The sequence below is a fragment of the Triticum urartu genome, chromosome 3A (assembly GCF_056163025.1).
Source record: "Triticum urartu cultivar PI428250 chromosome 3A, HENAU_Tu73, whole genome shotgun sequence".
NCBI lineage: Eukaryota > Viridiplantae > Streptophyta > Magnoliopsida > Poales > Poaceae > Triticum > Triticum urartu.
The window spans coordinates 1351839-1370569 of NC_141875.1; the positions used below are offsets into that span (position 1 = coordinate 1351839).

The window sequence follows — 18731 nt, forward strand, 5'->3', positions numbered from 1 at the left end:
TTCTTTCCACACATGGTTAGACTTACAGTACTCATACGTTACATTTGAGTTCGTAATTGACAAAAACGCCATCGGTTCAAAACAATGCAATGTTCGACCAGCTAGGTAGGAATATAATGACAACATATATGAATATAATCATACCATCATCCATATATATGCCTTCGTCAAGGCAACCCTTACATTTTTTTAGATCCTTCATAATTACTGATACAATCCATAGCCTATCCCGGTGAAGCATAATATGACATGTGTTCTCGGATGAAACTAAAACTATTTTGTGCCCGGTTAACTACAAATATGGTAATAAAAAGATCGATATTGGCACTCATCACCAGTTTGTGGGAGCCTCGACGACATAAAGATCTAAGCTTGCGCTCCTTCAGGTTGAGATGAGCTGGGGAATCGCCGGTGGCTTGACTTTCCATGAGCACGAGCATCTATTCATCATCGGCAAATCATTCTTGGGACAAATTAGTGGCCACCAACATTTTAGCAAACATGGCACAGCTGCGTGACGAGCACCAATAAGCAAATCAATGCAAGTGGCGCGAGCAAAAAAATAACATTCCTCGTCTCCCAAGTGGGCCAAAGAAAAACAGCTGCAATTACATTGCTACTCCTCCTCCCGATCCATATTAGTTGTCGCTCGCATGGATGTATCTACTGCAGTGTTAGATACATTCATTTGAGCGACAAGTAATATGGATCGGGGAGTATGTTTATTGTTGTGAAGAGCAACAATGGCGAGGTACAAACGGCAGAAATCGCAGCTCCCACTTGCGCTCAATCATGCATGTCGTTCCTGTATCGAGCGCGCATGGCCGAGTTTCTTGCTTAACCAATGGATCCACGTCCACGCTGCTGTCACCTCTGCCACCGCATTGAATGCCGTGTCGCGCTGCCGACACACACGGAGCTCTGCATGTCCATTCTGCATTTGCACGTACGTATACTGCCAGTATAATAGCAACAACACAGCGGCAGGCAAAGCTCCGCTGATATTTCTCCATCGGCGCCTGAACCCTCTCCAACCAATAGGATGTGTACGTACAGCATCTCACTTCTCCAGCCACATATACCTCGTATATAGTATATATACACACGCACACACATTTTTAAAAATATTTTCAAGTTCCCCATATATACATGCAGTAGTAGAGAGCTCCCATAGGCCTCCTTGGCTGGCCCTTATCTGTACACGTCCATTTAAACCACGCCACGCAAGCACTTGTTCTTCTTCCTCCATTCTCATCCTGCCACCATGAAGCTAGCAGCTGCCTGCGCCTCGGTATCTTCTTCTTCACTTCTATTGCATTTCGATCGACACCCGTTGACACAGACAACCTGATCAATCTCTACTCCCGGAGCTAGATGGAGGTGAAAGCAAAGCCGGCGAGGGGCGGGAAGAGGACCAGGGCAAGCAGCGGCACGGCTGGTGTGCCGACGGCAAAGGTACTGATGGAGAAGAAGGAGTCGGAGAAGGAGAGGCGGCAGCACATGAAGAGGCTCTGCGAGAAGCTCTCGTCCCTCATCCCCAAAGAAGACAACCCCCACGCTGTAAGAAGAGACCAAGAACACACTTCTCTTCACATGTTTATTTTTTTCTCATTACGTTAGTGCTAGCTTGTGAGCTTTCTGTTCTCCATGTTTACATTGTGATATCATCCCGTCCAGAAAGTAATAAGTTTATGTTTATGTATTCCGCGTATTTAAGTGGCGAATGGTAATGAACTGTGTTTGTTGGACATATATTTTTCACAGTAGGTACCACCATACAATATGATCTAGTTATACCCTCATAAGTGAAAATGATTTATTGTAATGGCCACTAGTATAGTCCTTCCTCATCACATGAAATATCGTAATCCACGGGATCTAGCATTTGAGTTCTACGGGTATTAAGTTTTGTTGGAATGTGCTGCTTTCCTCAACTGAGTTCGTTTTTTCTGCCATATTCTGAAAACGCAGCCCCGAATTCTCAGGAAATAACTTACTGTCACGTTTGAAATGTGAAGTCTTTCTGTTTGCAGCTTGCAAGTATTATTAGGGTTATCTTGCAATCTTGCAAAACTCGTCCAGCTCTGAATTCACATGTCCACAAATAAGAGAATGCATATAATATTGTTTTATGAAGTGCATCAATAAGACGGGATGGCCCATGTGGCTGTTCATGCAAAACATTCCCATCTAATAATGAGAGTAACTTAATTAAAGGGACACACTAACTTAATTCTTGAATTATCTATGATATTTAGAAAGTAAAACTCAATTGATAATGGACATAAAGATAGTACGCTGTAAGATCTTTTAGATAATTCAAGAATTAAGTCACAACCCAAATATCAACTATGGATATGCACACAGTTGAAAATATCATAGAGTAAGATAAGAAAGAGTGAAAATGAGCTATGTGAAAACATTGGCACACATTCATTAGCCCCGTGTGGCGAAAACCGCCATTGAAACCATTCATGGAGGTGAACCATTTTTGAAGCTCATGGCATGTCAAGGTATGGTGGAAAAACAACTACAAAGCACAAACCAAATGTGGATTAAGAAAATCCACAATTTGGTTTATGCGTGATGATTTGGGTACTAGTTTTGAAGTCCAAAAGGTTTGTTGTGTGTAATTGTGTGCATCACCATATACAGACCAGAAAGTTACAACTCTTCCATAGTCTTGAAATGGAAAGTCTATTTGTGACAAGGAAATCATGTCATGAAATAAAAAAAGCTCCCATAATCTGTTCACACTATTATGCCTTAAATGTGTGTGTAGGATACAATGACCCAACTAGGCAGCCTGGATGTGGCCGCATCATACATCAAGAAGCTCAAGGAGAGGGTCGATGAGCTACAACGTAAGAAGACCTCTGCACAAGCCATGGCTACCTTACGGAGAGTTAGTGACATCTCAATGCCCACTACCACCATTACCACAAGCAGTGGTGCGGGGTCACTGGAAGGAGATAAATATTTGGACGCATCACCAACAGTAGTGGAGGTGCGACAACCCGACGATTCAAGCATGGAGGTGAGGCTTATATGCAGCACCGAGAAACCGATCAAGCTCCATGAGGTGATCACCATCCATGAAGAAGAAGGGGCCGACATCGTCAACGCCAATCACTCCGTTGCTGGCCACAAAATATTTTACACTATACACTCTCGGGTACGTACATATATAGGTATAGTTACATATATAAGTATACTCTTTTGCATTTGCGACGAGTAAATACATCTATGTTGCAAAATGTAAGCCATGCACGAGTCCTCGGATCCAAATTTTGACAAATAATTAGTTAGACCAATAAAATATGCGTTATGTGGCATTAAAATTGTATCACTGGATTCATATCTAAAGCATTAGTTTCTGAATGAAATGATTTTTGTGTCAAAAGTTTTTCCCCTTTTTGGAGTGTTGGCTCGATAGCCTATAAAAATATGTGTTCAAATTTATTTGAAGAGTGCTATTTGTATCTAGTGCATAATAAAGCTAAATTAATGAAGTATATACAAGTAAAAAGGCACAAAATAAAATACGAGAGGGTCCCTGTAAACAATGAGAGGAAACTGCAGGTCATTAAATACCACTCTAATCATTTTTCTAGGCTGAAGAAACATAGCAAGAAAATAAAAATAGAGGAAAGGTAGCCAAAAAGTTTCAAAATAACCTTATATGTACACACTTGCCATACTAGCTAGATGTATGTGCTAAGAGGGTGCTTGGATACGTTTTAGTCTCATGACTAAAAGTAGTGGGACTAAAACTTGCTAGCCTCACCCATGCTTGGATCCAAATACTAAAGAGACTAAAATCAAGTTAATGAGCATTTATTATCCTCCAAACCCTCCAATCCAGAACTCGCCTGTGTTAAAGAGAGGAGTTAAATGAGGAGAGAGAGGACTAATCCACATTTTAGTAGGGGTACCCTGATTAAAACATTTTAGTCTCAAGACTAGTTTTAGTCCCTCTTTAGTCAGAGGTTCTTGGAGCTTTAGCCTCTTAAAGAGACTATTTTTAGTCCGACTAAAGTAAATCCCTTAAATCCAAGCACCCTCTAAATTTAATTAGATGCGACTGGAATATTTTTGGAGGTCTCCATGTAAATATAAAATAATGATAAATTTAATTAATTTCGTAAATTCCTCTTTTTTTTTATTTTGCAGGCCTTCAGCATCAGAATTGGCATAGATGTTTCAAGAATTACCGAACGACTGAGGGCATTGGTATGATAGTAAATCAATTTGTGGACACACAAAACCCCACACAGAACTGTGTAAAATAAAAATCCATGGACAATACATGATATCTATTTATTAATTTACTATGACAGGGATGGAAACACCTAAACTTGCTAGCTAGTGTCTTCACCATGTTAAATTTCAAAACGAGGTCGACGTACAAAAAAAATGTTGATCAATCTTCAATCTATAATAACCCGCTATAATTTACAATAACAAGTTTTGTCAAATCATAGCTTGTTGTACATTTTACAATATTAAATTTTAAATGTGTTATATTTTATCTCTTCCTCCAATATTCTGTGTTCTATAAACCGAATATGCTTGTTTTCATTTTTGAGGTTGAATAGGCTTGTTAGTTGTAGCCCAAACAAAATACAACTTATATCTCAAGTCTTTGGTGCAGTACATTGACCTAGCCCAAGCACCATCATCCCAACCAATCTGATATCACTATTTTGTATGGTATCGTATGAGAGCCGCCTCTCCAATATGCTCAAACACCATGCCTAGATCCTCCTTTCTGAACATTCTTGTGTTGTCCAGTTTATCTAATCAATGTGACGTTGGACCCGAGGAACTTTCTCTGATGGAAAACTCAGGTAATGCCTTGCTTGTGTTATCGAGTCCTCGGGTATGCTTATGGGACTAGTGCGGCTCCACCCAAGGAGTTTGTAACCAAAAAAGACAAAGGAAAAAGTAATAAGGTGACAAACCCTGAGTATGAATCATGAGTCAAATAGGACTAAATGTTGAGTTCCCTGCTTGCGTCAATATCTCCAAATATGTTGGGGCATGTGCCGGCCATGCCAACCATGGCCAAGCGTTTCTCTAACTTAGGTTGCATGTTCTATTCCCAATCCAATGCAAAAAAAAAAAATCTTGGTTCATGGGCAATTGGCGAATATGAGGAAGAATGACTTCTCGGCAAATGACTATTTCAACAAAATAAACGAGCTCGATGATACAATGGATCTAGAAGGATCCCCTCTCGCCAAAGAGCATGCGCTCTCATATCTATTGGGTGGCATCAGTTCTGATTACAATCCTTGTTGGGGATTGTTGCATGGAAAATAAAAAATTTGTACGCACACGCAAGATCTATCCATGGAGATGCATAGCTACGAGTGGGGAGAGCATCTACATACCGTTGTAGATCACTAAGCGGAAGATTTTATCACGCGGTTGATGTAGTCATACTCTTCGCGGTCCAATCACGATCAAACCGATCTAGTGCCGAACGGACGACACCTCCGACTTTAGCACATGTGCTGCTCGGCGATGTCTCCTCCTTGATCTAGCAAGCGGGAGAGGAGAAGTAGGTGGAATCACAACCAACACGACAACGTGGTGGTGATGGTGGTGGTGGAGCACCGACAGCGTTTCACTAAGCGTCGCCGGGACGAGGCGGTGGAACTACGGAGTAACGGGAGAGAGAGGGGCGCCAAGGGCTTGGTGTGTACTCTTGGGGCACCCCTTCCCCTCTATATATACGTGGAGGGGCGTGGGAAACAGCCCCTCCAAGGCCTAGGGCGCAGCTAAGGGGGAGAGGACTTGGACTCCAAGTCCAATCCTATTCGTACTAGGACTCCTTCCTTTTTTTGCTTTCCCTAGCCATATGGGCTATCGAGGACTTGGTGCGCCTAGCCCAATAAGGCCAGGGGACATCCCCGCAGCCCATGCTAGCCCATGGGTCGTAGTGGACCCAGTTCTGGACTTTCGGACCCCTCCGGAATCCTCCGGAACCTTCTGGAAGCTTCCCGGTAAATACCGAAAAAACTACACCTTTTTTAAGAACCCAAAATATGACTTCCCATATATAAATCTTTACCTCTTGACCATTCCAAGACTCCTCGTGACATCTGGGATCTCATCCGGGACTCCGAACAACATTTGATTACCACTCATCGAATATCCCAGTACTACTCCAGCGTCAACGAACGTTAAGCATGCGACCCTGCGGCTTCGTCAATTATGTAGTCATGACCGAGATACCTCTCCGGTCAATAAGCAATAGCGGGACCTGGATGCCCATATTGATTCCTACATATTCCACGAAGATCTTTTATCGGTTGAACCTTTATGACAACATACGTAATTTTCTTTGTCTATCAGTATGTTACTTGCCCGGGATTCGATCGTCGGTATCTCTTTACCTAGTTCAATCTCGTTACCGGCAAGTCTCTTCACTCGTTCTTTAATACATCATCTTGTAACTAACTCCTTAGTCACTTTGCTTGCAAGCTTCTTGTGATGTTGTATTACCGAGAGGGCCCAGAGATACCTCTCCGTTACACGGAGTGACAAATCCCAATCTCGATTCACGTCAACTCAACAGACACCATTGGAGATACCTGTAGAGCATCTTTATGATCACCCAATTACGTTGTGACGCTTGATAGCACACAAAGTATTCCTCCGGTATCCGGGAGTTGCATGATCTCATGCTCGAAGAAACATGTATTTGGCATTAAGAAAGCAGTAGCAATAAACTGAACGGTCATATGCTATGCTAACGGTTGGGTCTTGTCCATCACATCATTCTCCTAATGATGTGATCCCATTATCAAATGACAACTCATGTCTATGGTTTGGAAACCTTAACCATCTTTGATCAATGAGCTAGTCTAGAAGGGGCTCACTAGGAACACGGTAATTGCTTATGTATCCACACATGTATTTAAGTTTCCGGTCAATATAATTCTAGCATGAATAATATAACCTTTATCATGATTTAGGAAATATAATAATAACACTTTTATTATTGCCTCTAGGGCATATTTCCATCAATCCTGTGTTGTCATTAATCATGGCTCAAAACAATTTGGTGTCGCTTCCTAAGTTGTATTCTCATATGATGTCTTCTCAAGCCATAACGGAGCAGCAAAATCTCTCATTCCTAGGAAAATATTCATCCAACCTTGATCCATGCGATCAACAAGGTGGTAATAATCCTATGTTTGTCATATCTTGATAATAGCCTTTATGTTCCTAAGATTGCAAAAACTCCCTTTTATGTTCATCAACTCACTTATGGGAATAATGTTTTTTCTAGAATTTATTATGAATAGTTTTTATAATGCGTATGAATCACAAAGAAGTTTTTTGAGACACATGTAGAGGGTTCTCTATCTTGTTGACAACTGGCAGTCGTCCTAGGGTCAAGATCTTGCAGCCACCACGTCCCCACCCATTGTAGATACATGGCATAGTCGATTGGGCAATCCTACTTTCGTATTGGTCCATTTTCACCATCTTAATAATCTCACGTATTTTGTGGTTATCAATAGGAAACAAGTCATCTTTTTCTCTATCCTCCCATATATGTACAGGGACATTTTAGTTCATAAGATTTATGGATGATTATAGTATGTTTAGTTGGATATATCTTCTGGTACAAAATAAGGTTTCAAAAATCATTGCACAATTCCAAGGACATTAAATGGTTGCTTACCAGTGAGCTAATAATCATATAAAGTGCGTAGTACAAAAGATTAGAAATCTTTGCACAATTTCAAGCAAACAATGAATGGTTTGTGTTGTTTGTCAGGTATATAATAGCCATGCAAAGTGCTTGGGTGGAGTATGCCCAAAAATACTTAATATATTTTTACAAATGAGTATTTTCTCAGTGAATATGTGTTTCTCCTCATGTGGGAACACCATACGAACGGTCTGGACCTTTCACTCCTTAATGAGTCTTCTATGACCTTAAGGTGTTGTGTTTCGAGTACCCAAGTGGAAACTCTAGAGGTGTAAAGGTTGGGAGCATGAAAATTAGGGATCTTATGGTTATACGGAGATCGGCTCTCCATATATCCAGGGATCTCCAATCCATACAGGATATAAGTGTTTACCAGACTACCACTCCCCTATATAAATAAGGATGAGCTCTCTAATCTAGTGTATGAGACAAGTCTTTATTATACATATTCATTCAATGGAATAATGCAAGACATAGGTCTATTACACATCTGGGGGCCTGAACCTGGGAAAAACCGTCAGTCTTTGTCCTCTCCGGCCCAGTTCCCTTCGTGCACCACCAATCTCTCTATTCGTTTGTGATAACATTCAGATCATATGATCGTTGGGCCATTATTTGTCGATATAATCATGTCTCATGTCCTCATACGCATCAGCATAATAGTTCACCTTAAACCAAACATCACCATATTGTGAAAGTAGGTCTTGCACTTCTAGCCCATTGACATATGCTATTAAAATTTTGGAACACAACCTTCACATCTATTGTTTTACTCATCGACCAAGTTCCAACTAATGTTATCAATTTCTCTACCCTCTTTTAATGCTACTAGGACAAAAACCATGTCATTCCATCCTTTGAACTTTCATGTGTGTGTGTGCGTGCGTGTGTGTGTGTGTGTGTGTGTGTGTGTGCGTGTGTGTGTGTGTGTGCGCGTGTGTGTTGGCCAAGCATTCAACCATACAATGTCTCGCTCTAAGTGTTCTGTTTTTATTTTATTTATTTTATTTTATTTGGGGGGGGGGGGGGGCGTTGCAGCAACCTAAAAGGTCACCCTAACAAACTACAACATGTATATCAAGTCCGATATATTTATTTATTTATCACTGAAACTGTATAGTGCCCGAGAGGCATACGTAACCTATCTGGTATGATGGTATGGCTGCGATCTCTATTAGTAGGGCATCATGATGTCACGTTGAGTCATAAATGATCCGCCACCCGTTCTCGATGAAGGAACCATCTGAACTAAGGTCTGGTAGGAAATTAGCCCTACGGTGGGCGTCAACTATCTTGGGAATTATTACATTGTGTAGCGTATGAAATAAATGGGTAGTGGAATGTGTAGAAATGCTCGTCTTTCGTGAACCGTTGTTGACCTACTGTTAGATCTGACTGAAGAACTCATCTGACTGGTAACTCCTCACCGACTCACAGCTACCTATGTTGCTGCTGAATTCGACCATATCTATTAAGTGTATGGGCTTTTAGCTGGGCCGATTGTCTCGATGGGCCTATCCGAGGGGGATTCCCTCATCATCCAATATATATTGATTTACCTAAAAAAAGATATATATATATATATATATATATATATATATATATATATATATATATTGATTTAGCTCTGACACCATAGAGTGCACGAGAGGCATCCCAAATCAATCTGGTACGATGTTATGGCTACTTTGTTAGTACAAAGCAGGAGATTGTTTTTGCAAAATATTTTTTGATCTTATTACACGCACTAATTGCTCGATGTCTTTTTTTTATGATTTCTGGTAATTAGACTGTGTATCACACATGGTGAGATGTCCGAACATATCGGCAAGTTCTCCGCTTTGTATTGCAAAGAGCCTTGTGGCTTGTCCCTTTTGGGGACATCCTATAAAAAAGAGGGCAGTGTGACATAACAACAATTAATTAACTAAACAGCCGCAATTTCGCCACGGCACATAAATATCAATTCCTTAGCTAGCTAGTAGTGCTTCCAACCAGAATAAAGAGATTCGGCCTCGTGGATGTCTGAGGCCTTTTTCAGACTATATTAATATGCATTTACAAAGTGAGAGCAAATTAATTGGGGAATGGAACAAATACCCTCTCATCCAGACTTTGACTTCTAGAGATTGACAATTAAGTTAATGCTTCTTTGACAAAAAGCAAATACAAGCTTGTTAGTTGATTAAACTTGTGTAAAACTGAAGAAAATATGTATGTGGATGTCAGCGTGCGTATGGTAAAAAGATTGAACAAAGTATGAATGGTGCTTTCCTGCCCAACAAAAGGTAAACTAGTATGCAGTAAGAGTCAGCAGATATATTGCCTTTCCAAAAGAAAGGGGATGGATGAAAGCGAGAGCTAGGCCGATGTCACTGCGTGCATGTAAACGTGCGGAATACTATGCCATGGCCTTTTGGCCCATGCTACACTTCGCTTTCTCCCATTGTCGCCAGAGAGTGAGTGATTGGGCGAGCTTCCAGTGGTGGACCGAAAAGTCACCCCAAAGGAATCAATCCATGCGCCCATTTTATTATTCAGCGCGCGGAAAATGCTTGGTTACTAGGCTAACTAACTGCCGTAGTTTCTCTCCAATATTGCATCCACTTTTATGCATAAAGCACTAGTCTAGTGCAAAAATTTCGTTTTGTGCTTACGTAATTATTTTATTGGATTGTTTCTGATTGTATTATCCCATAATAACCAATTCCGGTCGTTTCATTACTTAAAATTGCCTTTTGCAATGAAAACAACAACAACAAAACATGTTACCGCAAAAAAAAACATGTGGCAATATTTTTAACTTCTAAGAAAGGATTCTCGATGATGTTGACTTTTACGGAGTGGAATTCGACATGATATCACAATCAAAAGATCGTGAGATCATTACTAAAATTACCGGTTTATTTAATCTGCGCACGAGGAGGGGTGGTGGGCTGATGAGTATGACTTTGCCAAAAATGCCGCACGTGATCGCTTAATTTAAATCATAATTATGTCACTCTCACCATCTTCTCACATGAAACCATACCACATTGCTCCATCTTCAGTTAGCTCTTCGCCACTATTATAGCTATGCTAAAGCACTTCGATTTGATGAACTGACAACTCTTATACATGTCACAATCAGCTATATTTATTTCTTTATATAGTGTGAATGCAAGTATAACGTACTTCCAAAGTCAAAACAAAATCTGTGTATAGAATGGCCCGTGCACGTTGGCAATGCTATGAATTTCTTTTAGAGGAGTATATGGTTGGTTGGTTGGTTGCTGTCAGGATCAACCAACATGTAGTTGTTGGGTCACGATCTGTCACGATCAACATGTTCTCCAAAATAATGAAATTGGTTTGGATCATCATCGAGCTTCAGCCACGCGACATCGCCCATGTGTGGCCTTATCTCATTAACAAACTATATTTGTGTATTGGAGATTGAAGGATCAAGGCGCGATTAAAATATTTTCCAGCTGGGATCGTGTCCTAGTAGTACTGTACGCGCTTTCCTGGTGATCAAGCTAATCTCTTGATGTTAACTTAACTGGAAAGGGTATGCATGCCATTTTAGGCTACTTCATTGATGGTTAGAGTGCCGTTTTGGGGTGCAAACCAAAAATGCTACGTCGACGGATGCCTACAATGAAAGAGTTGTCGTTTGATTCATCCGATAGGAACTTTTCCATTGGATCTAGGCTAACATTTTTACTACCTTTGAAATGTGAAGGATTTATTTCTATCCTTCCTAGGAATATGAATCTGTTCCTACAATCCAAAGGGCTCGAAAGAATTTTTTCCTACAAAAGTCATATCCTTTAAAATTCCCACAAAATTCCTGCAAACCAAAGAAGGCCCAAAGTGAATTTAAAAATAAAAATATTCTGGAAAATAGGAATGGTAAATAATGGAAAAAATTATGTAGTGTTTTTTTTCTATTCTTAACAGTTTAATACCTAAAATTCCCATACATTCTAAAGGCTTGTCCGCAATTAAAATTTCAATTTTCCTTGTATTTTAATATGTCATTCATTTGGTAATTTCATTTTAAATCTTTATCCAAAATTATAAAAAAACTAGTTTGCTAATCCTGTTCTTAAATTTTGCAATATTTTCTTTCCACCTTGTCTGGATTATTTCTTCGTACAACGTAGTCTGTTCGCTACTTATTTGTGCATTGTAAAAGGTATGCGTTCGCCGACGAAATACTCTCTCCGTCTCAAAATAAGTGTCTTAAACTTTACTAACTAATATGTACAAATAATATCTCACTGCCCTGTCAGTCCATATCTCAATTCGCACGGTGTATTTATATCATTTGTGGAGACAGACGTCGATGTCATCACGTGATCATTGATTAATGGGGTCATTGTGACTTCTATTATAAGGTTGATAATTAATCGGATTGGAAGGCTGCTGAGAGCGCTCGTGATTGTATTTTCGTGGGACACGTAGGCTGATAGTGATTGTGTTTTTCAGTACGTGTTGCCTATATACACACGTGTGTACAGGCGGGCTAGCAGCAAAGTAGCCCACACGATTGCACAGTTCATCTGCTACATTTTTCTTCCATGCAAAGAAAAAACATTTTTCTTCTTCTTTTTCTGAAACAGTGGCAAAAAATTTATCTCATACGTTAATTAAGCAGAACAGAACTGCCGACTTAAGTGGAAACCGGGCGAAAACCATAAGAAACCACTAAACGACACACAGAATACTCTACGCACACCGCATGTCCTTATCATAGAGGGTGTCATCGATACAGCACGTAAGCGTCATCATCATCATCACTCCTTCTCTAGAACGCATGATCGTCATCCCTAAGAGCATCTCCAGCCGCGCCCCCAACAGCCTCCCCCCCCTCGGGCGATTTTTTCGCGCCGGCGTCAAAAAATCGGCCTAGTCGCGTCCCAGGAGCCTGTTTTTTGTCGGTTTAGGCCGAAACTGGCGCCGATGGACCCAGGGCGAACCCGGCGCGCTGGGGGGCGCCCGGGGGCGCCGGGGAAAGCGATTTTGGCGCGAACGAACTGCGGCCCCGCTGAGTCAGCGACACTCGCCTCGTCATCCTCACAACGCCTCGGTTTCCCGCGGGGAATAAATGCCAAGTCTGCCGCCGGTCAGCCTTCCATTGATTCCTCACGGGCGGCGCGGCGACGCCCCCTCCCGCCATGCGTACACACGACGCCGGGCCTCTATAAAAGCAACGCATCCCCCTCGCCTGTGGCCACACCCGCCCACAGCTGCCGTGCTATGCCTCTCCGACGTGTTATGTCTCTCTCTCCCCGTGCGCAGCCGCCGCCGACATTCCTCCCCTCTCTCCCCAAGCCCAGCCGTGACGATGGGCAAGTGATTCCCCGGCGATGGGGCGGCGGCCAACGGCTTTGGCCTCCGCTCGCCGCACGAGTGGGAAGCGTACTTGCTGTTCGAGGCTAACATCCTGGTGCCTCCCGACATGCGTGAAGGGTCGGGGGAGGGGGTGGAGGCTCAGCGCCGGTGGCGTCCCCATCCCCCCGCTGCCTGACGTCACCGCGTGTGCCGACTACTTCACCGATGAAGTCGACGGCGTGCGGGCGTCGCTGATGGAGGAGCAGCGGGCCCTCCCGCAGTAGGCTGCCGGCAACCATGAGGCGTGGGCGGCATACTTCCAGCACCGGCAGGCGCAATGTATGGACTCCACAAACGGGGCACCGGTGGTGCGGGGCACCAAGAACAGCGAGGGGCGGCGCCTGTGGTGGGGCGCCCCCGGCCGCTCGCTTCACGCCGTTCTCCAGCACCTCGAGGGCGGCAACAACCCGTCGTTGACGTACCCTGCCACCCCGGCCCGGGACAGCCGCCAGTGGATGCCGAGGAGGAAGGCGTCCTCTTCCTCCTCCTCCGGGTCGCCGGAGCTGTTCAACGTAAAGGCCGAGCCTGCAGAGACGCTGCTCGGCTGGCGCACCCGCAGCGCCGGCATCGTCATCAACGAGGGCGGGCACGCCTCCTCCTCGGCTCCTTCCCGCTTCGTCAAGCCGAAGACAGAGCCAGGGCTCGCCACCGCCGTGAAGACGGAGCCGAGGCTCTCCGACGAGGCGGCCTTGAAGTGGGCGCGCGAAGACTGGGCACAGACTGAGCTAGATCGCCAGTGTCGCGCCCTAGAGTAGTTCACCGCTCAGCGTCGTGGCCGCGACGAGGGAGGCGTCGTCGTTCTCGACAATGACAGTGACGATGACGCGCCGCCACCGGTCCGCTAGGGCGACCCCGGGCAAGGGTCCAGCAGGGGCGTCCACATGAAGGAGGAGAAGGACGACGAGGACAACGGCGATGGCGGCGACTTCGCCGCGCTCAGCCCGGTTTTTGGCCTATAGTTGCGGCCTTTTTTAAGTATTTCACTTTGCTATGTAAAAAAACTATTTAGGTCGCCTAAGTAATGTCATGTTCGCCGAATTTTAGCTGAATCTTTGTCCTGTTTGCCTAATTTTAGCCGAATTCCTTTTTGAAATTAATTTAAAACACCTTATGGGGGCAACCCTGGGGCCGGCGGCTGGGAACCCGAAAGCCCCCACGCCGATTTTTAGCACCGGTTCGTCCCCAGGCGGCGAATTTACGCACCCCCCTGGAGGGCCAACGGCTGGAGATGCTCTAAACCTTGAGCAAATGACTCTAAGTTTGCCGTAGATGTTCGTCGAACCAACACGCATTGTAGAGGGCAACTAAAGCTATATGAAGATCCTTCCCAGAATTCAACCACTTGCGACTAAACAGCGCAACTCCGACTTTGACATAGAACTGCGAAGGAGAACTAGGCACGACTGGCGCCGTGAAAGATCACCGAATGGACCAGTTGTTGCCCGTCATCATTATACACCACTAGGACCACACCACCGCAGTTTCGACTTCATAGCAACAAAAAGGCCGAGAAAATCCCATGGACACCATCATTTAATCTAGATAGGTTCTGAGGTTTCCCTCAGAGAAAGGGGCGGTAGTGAAGAGAACAACACACCATGGCAACACCTTCAAGAAGATCATGATGCCCTCAAGCGCCACCGTTGCCAGCTCCGACAGTGACCGGAATCAACCATTCGCCCGATATCGTCATCTGTAGCCCCAACCAAACCAGATGGACCGCCTAGCCTCCACTCGGCCTAAATATGCAACGAGAGCTCCATATCGTAACCTCCGAGGCCCAAGCATGCCGGGGTTGCAAACCGAAGCGTGTCGCCAATGAAGCCTCAGGGCGCTTGATAGCCATGCCGCCTTTGCAGGGCATCGTGGCTCGCCGTCGAATCTATATGAACTTTGGAACGAACGCGGTGCTAGATTCACATTGCAAAAGTTTTTGTCGAAGAGGACCTAGATCTATTTTAAAAGCTTGCCGGATTTGCAAAGAATGCCAAACATAATAAAATGTACACCGAGGTATTTGGACCATCGAACAACCACTACCACAGCCAATGTGCCACTGTCGCTGCTCCCTTATTACTGAATTCAAACTAACTTTGTTGGTGACAGGCGCAAAGTTTTTTCGATGTTGTTGAATCGACCTGAAGCGTCTGACAGTAAATCTCGTCGGTGCACACATGATGAAAAATGATAACCTCGCCGTTCAAGGAGGCAAATAAGAATCTATGCTAGGGCTCTGTCCAATCAATGGACTTGAGGAGGATCGAAAAGTGCCTCCATCCGCCGAGCGCCGGTCAAACCATATATTACTAGCAGTAAAGTAAAGATTCGCGGTGACCTGGTTGTAATTTTAATTACCTCTACTAGTGATGTTTGCACTGTCAAGATTGATGAATAAATTGGAAATTTTTTTGAGGAACCGGCAGGAGCACTGCCTTTTCTTATAGAAGAGATGGCGAAAGAACGCAATTTACATAGGGGCGAACGTTTAAAGGGAACGTCGCAGAAACCACAAGAAGAAACAAACCTAGAGCTAGATTAACCAATGCCTGCAGCTGGCAGAGTGCCAGCAAACGCCAGGTCGCACTGATTGATTGTGTCTAGGGCTAGAGCCGCCACCTCGCGATGCGTCAACCTCAGTCCCGTGAACACCCGCCTATTACGCTCCTTCCAAATGGACCATATCGTGTAGATGATTCTTCCACTGCGCCTCTTACGCACTTGATTGGGTTGTGAAATGAGAGTCTTGTCCCACCAGTCGGACACATTTCCTGACTCGGGGAGGAAGCCTGAGATAGGGACGCCTTCGTTAGTCCAGGTGTTCACCTGGTTCCAGACCGCAACCGTGAAGGGGCAATCTTTGCAGAGGTGGATTGCGGTTTCAAGCTGTTGGAGACAAAGCAGGCATCTGGGATCATGAGGCCAACCCCTCACAGCCAGCATATCCGCAGTGAGGATTCTTCCGTGTAGAGCAAGCCAAGCAAAGAACTTGCACTTGGGCTCAGCGTTTGCAGACCAGACCTTGGTTGTGTCAAAACGAGAGTAGGAGCCAAGGAACTCTGCGCCGTAGGCAGATGTGGAAGGTGGCCATGGCCGTGCGGACCGACTGAGCGAGTGCCACCCTGCCAGGCTTGTTGAGAAGCTTTCCTTTCCATCCTGGTAGTCTGCCTACGAACCTATCGATGAAGGGCTGCAGATCAACGCCTTTAAGGCGGGGAAAATGCAGGGGTAGCCCTAAGTAGCGTCCCGGGAAGGAGGCAATCGTGGTAGGGAAGGCTGATAGCACATCTTGGAGGTTAATGCCGGCACATCTGATCGGGAAGACCTCGGTTTTGCTCAAGTTGGTGATCAGTCCGCTAGCCTCCCCGAAGGTCTTCGGTATTGCAGAAATCGCGTGGAGCTCATCCTTGTCTGGGTTCGCGAAGATGCCCGCATCATCAGTGTAAAGGGAGATCCTACATCTAGCCGTCCTTGCACAAATGGGTTTGAGGATGCCGCGTCGGGAGGCGATGTAGGATCTGTTGGAGAGGGTCAATGGCGAGGATGAAGAGAAACGGAGATACCGGATCGCCCTGACGGAGGCCCTTTGCATGTCTGAACGTCTTTCCGGATTTCCATTAAGCAGCACTCCTGAAGAAGAGGAAGACAGGGATAGACATATCCAGTCTCGCCACCGCTGCCCAAAACCGAGGCGTTGCATGACCTCCAGCAGGAAGGCCCAATTGACGGAGTCGAAGGCTTTTGAAATGTCCAGCTTGAGGAAGAGGCCCGGGATGTTCCGTCGATGCAGGTCCTTTATGAGATTCTGGACGTGCAAGAAGTTGTCGTGGATGGAGCATGGAGGACATGGTAGTTGTCCGTGAAAGCGGGACCGAGCATGCTTGCGATCAGAGCATCATCGACGTGATCTAGTTTAGTCTCTTGGAGGCACACAATGGTGGCGTTGTAGTCGCGGATGAGGTCACATACGGTGTCACGACGGGCAGGGGAATTTAGGCCACGCACATTCCAGCACAGAAGCTTGACGTTAGGTTGCGCCATATGGGAAACCGGAGTTCACGCTGGGTTCGAAGACAAGTAACATGCATTGGATTGGCATACACAGATGCCAGGACGCGGATACGTTGACTCGTAGAAGCAAACACAGGGACGGAATAGCACGAGAGGAGGCAGCGAAGACAGGGCTGCGAGCTACAACACACATGGCTGAACTACACATTGGCAACACCGGGGGCCTCACTGGCGGCTGCAATCTTCTTTCCTGGCTTGGTTTTGGCCGCCTTGACATGCTTCGCCAGGGTTTCAATTACATGTATGACAGGAGCCGCAAGAGGAGTGTTGAACAGCAACTCGTAGGCAGACTGAGCCCCGGCGTCCATCTCCGCGTCCGGGCCGAGCAGGATGCAGGCACGGGCAATCAGCTCCTGGACCGCCGAGCTGCCCTGGAGGCACTGTCGCGTCTTCTTTTGGGCGATCCTCCCGCTCCTGCGAGGCGAGGAGAGGTTGACGCCACTGGCTCCACGAGTTCTGGCAGGCTTCGGCACCGGGGCAGGCAACAGGGGCGCTGCAGGGGGGCAGCGATGGAGTCTAGGAACAGGCCAAGCTCGCCGGCAGCAAGCGTGTCAGCGCCCCCCGGAACTGCATCGGCAGCAGGCATGGAGGCGCCCTCCGGCGCCGCGGCAGAGGCACCAAGGAGGCCTGCCTGGGCAGGGGAGGCCGGAGAGGAGACCAGCGTCGTCGGCACAATCGTGGCACCTGCGAGACTCGCACGGGCAGGGGAGGCCGCGGGGTAGGGACCCAAGAGCGCCGCCGGAGGTAGGGGAGAGGCCACCGGAGTGATCATGGGTCCGCTGCCAGGCGGCGAGTCGACCGCGGTCGTCTCAGAGCGCACGGGAGTGCAGAGGCTCGCAGACGCCAAGCCGGACAGAGAAGGCGTCGCAGGAGCGCTAAAACCCGGAGGGGCGTCGCCGATGCAGAGCGCTCCCAGAGCGCTGCAAGCCCCGTCGAACCAGGCTTCCTTCCCCACGGGCATGGGCCGCCCAGGCTCCAGGAGGAGCGGAGGCGGCGACAGGCCGACACCGGCCGAAACCGAGGCAGGCGTAGCCGGCAGGGCGATAAGGCTACGAAGCTCGGCAGCTTCCCTAAGCACCACCTCACGCAGTGCGAGACGCTCGTCAGCCTCCTTGCCGCCGAAAACCCGCCGGACCTTGGCCTCGGCCAGCGTCACCACCCCCATCCTCCTGAAGCAGCCCACAGCTGCGGAGGACTCGGCCGCGTGGCGCCGCCCGCCGCCTCCACGCCGGTCAGCCTCGCGGCCGTCACGCCGACGCGGGGAGCGAGAGCGAGGACGCGTAACGGCCTCGCCATGGACGCGCCCAGCCCGCCCGCCACCAGTGCCGCCCGTCCGATCGTCGAAGTCATCGCCTTCATCATCGCGCTGCCACCGACGTGGCTCGCGACAGGCACCAGCGCCCCCGCCACTGGCCCGGCCACGCGGCAAACCCCGCGTCGTGGTGCCGCGGGAGTTGAACTCGCGGGGGATGACGACGTCGTCAGAGGACACAGGAGCGTGGCCTTCGATGGTTCCGCGGTGGCACGGCGGGAACACGGATGTCGGAGGGGA

General features: G+C 46.6%; 1 protein-coding gene across 1 annotated transcript; it reads left to right on the forward strand.

The window, feature by feature from the left end:
- The first annotated feature begins 1139 nt into the window (after positions 1-1139).
- Positions 1140-4405, forward strand: LOC125527424 (transcription factor bHLH168-like). The gene is made up of 4 exons (XM_048691932.2): positions 1140-1291; positions 1375-1560; positions 2783-3175; positions 4174-4405. Exons 1-4 carry the CDS (start codon positions 1265-1267, stop codon positions 4237-4239), a joined length of 672 nt encoding a protein of 223 aa, XP_048547889.1. The 5' UTR covers positions 1140-1264; the 3' UTR covers positions 4240-4405.
- Positions 4406-18731: the final 14326 nt, after the last annotated feature.